The sequence below is a fragment of the Otolemur garnettii genome, unplaced genomic scaffold, assembly GCF_000181295.1.
Source record: "Otolemur garnettii isolate 467f Iridium unplaced genomic scaffold, OtoGar3 scaffold00051, whole genome shotgun sequence".
Classification (NCBI taxonomy): Eukaryota; Metazoa; Chordata; class Mammalia; order Primates; family Galagidae; genus Otolemur; species Otolemur garnettii.
This window is the reverse complement of record NW_003852446.1, coordinates 2,276,843-2,278,251: the sequence shown is the minus strand read 5'-3', so window position 1 is coordinate 2,278,251 and position 1,409 is coordinate 2,276,843. Positions and strand designations below refer to the sequence as shown.

General features: G+C 61.2%; 1 protein-coding gene across 1 annotated transcript in view; it reads left to right on the top strand.

Moving 5' to 3' along the window:
* Window positions 1-261: 261 nt before the first annotated feature.
* CTPS2 (CTP synthase 2) overlaps window positions 262-1,409 on the top strand; it is a 136,946-nt gene continuing 135,798 nt past the window's right edge. The window contains exon 1 of the mRNA XM_023514347.1: window positions 262-447. Coding sequence (XP_023370115.1) covers window positions 410-447 — 38 coding nt within the window. The 5' untranslated portion in view covers window positions 262-409. The remainder of the gene's footprint in view (window positions 448-1,409) is intronic.

The following is a 1,409-nucleotide window of genomic DNA, read 5'->3' as shown; positions in this document are numbered from 1 at the left end:
GAGCGGCGTGGCAGAGAGGGGGCGCTGTGCAGCCCGACGTCCGCGCCGCCGGCGGGAAGGACCCCAGCGGCGGCCCCGTCCCCAGCTAGACAGGTGAACGCCAGGCCGGCCGCAGGGCGGAGCCCACGGTCCCCGCCGGCCATCCTCCCTGACACCGGAAAGGTAACTTCCCGTCTGGGCCTGCCCCGGACCCCCAGAGTTTTGGAGCCAGGGCCCTCCAGCGTCCCTCCGGCCTCCCCGCCCCCACGCTGCGACCCCCAGCCCTGACGCACGCCTGAGGCCGTACGCCTTTGTCCTCTCGCGATTCGCGCCCGCGCCCTCAACGGCTGAGAGTCGGATCCCGGCCTGGAGCTGCGTGGGTCCCGGGCCCCCCCTTCTCTCCGCCTTCGGGAACTGGGAGAACCCCGAGATGGCGTTGGCGGAAGTGAAGCCCCAATTACGGGTTGGGTGAGTGGGGCGGTTAGCGCGGGTGACTTAGACTCTGTCCTCTCCCCGGCCCCAGGGCACCAGAGAAGCGACTGTCGCGTTTACCTCATACTATTTCGTTAGGGCGCCCGGCGCCAAGCTACTGATTTCCCCAGGCAGTTTTTTTTTTTTTTGACAGTCTTTGTCGCCCTGGGTAGAGTGCTGTGGCTTCACAGCTCACAGCAGCCTCAAACTCTTGGGTTGAAGTGATTCTCTTGCCTCAGCCTCGCAAGTATGTGGGACTACCGGCGCCCGCCATAACGCCTGGCTAGTTTTAGAGACGGGGTGGGGGGGGGTCTCGCTCTGGCTCAGGCTGGCCTCGAACTTGTTAGGTCAGGCAATCCAGCCCTCTCGGCCTCCCAGAGTGCTGGGATTTCAGGCGTGAGCCACCACGCCCGGCCTTCCTCAAGTATTTTTTGGGGAGAAACATTTTTTAAAAAGATGTCTAGTTTACTTGCAACAAAATACCCCATTTTATGTGTACAGATCGACGGGCTTTGACAAATTAAACACCAGCGTAACCACTATCCCAGGATTCACAGGCCACATCCATCAGCGAGGAAGTTCCCCTTTCCCCCCCCATCCGTATTTTTTGAGGCAGAATCTCACTTTGTCGCCATTGTTTGAGTGCCATGGCGGCTGAGTGTTGGCGGTTGACAGCCATGGCGGTTGAGTGGCGTCGCGGTTGACAGCCGTGGCGGTTGAGTGGCGCCACAGTTGACAGCCGTGGCGGTTGAGTGGCGCCACGGTTGACAGCCGTGGCGGTTGAGTGGCGTCGTGGTTGACAGCCCTGGCGGTTGAGTGGCGCCACAGTTGAGTGACGCCACGGTTGAGTGCCATGGCAGTTGATTGCTGTGGCGTCACTGCCCACAGCAACCTCAAACAATTGGGCTTAAGCGAGTCTCTTTTCTCAGTCTCCCAAGTAGCTGGGACTACAGGCACCC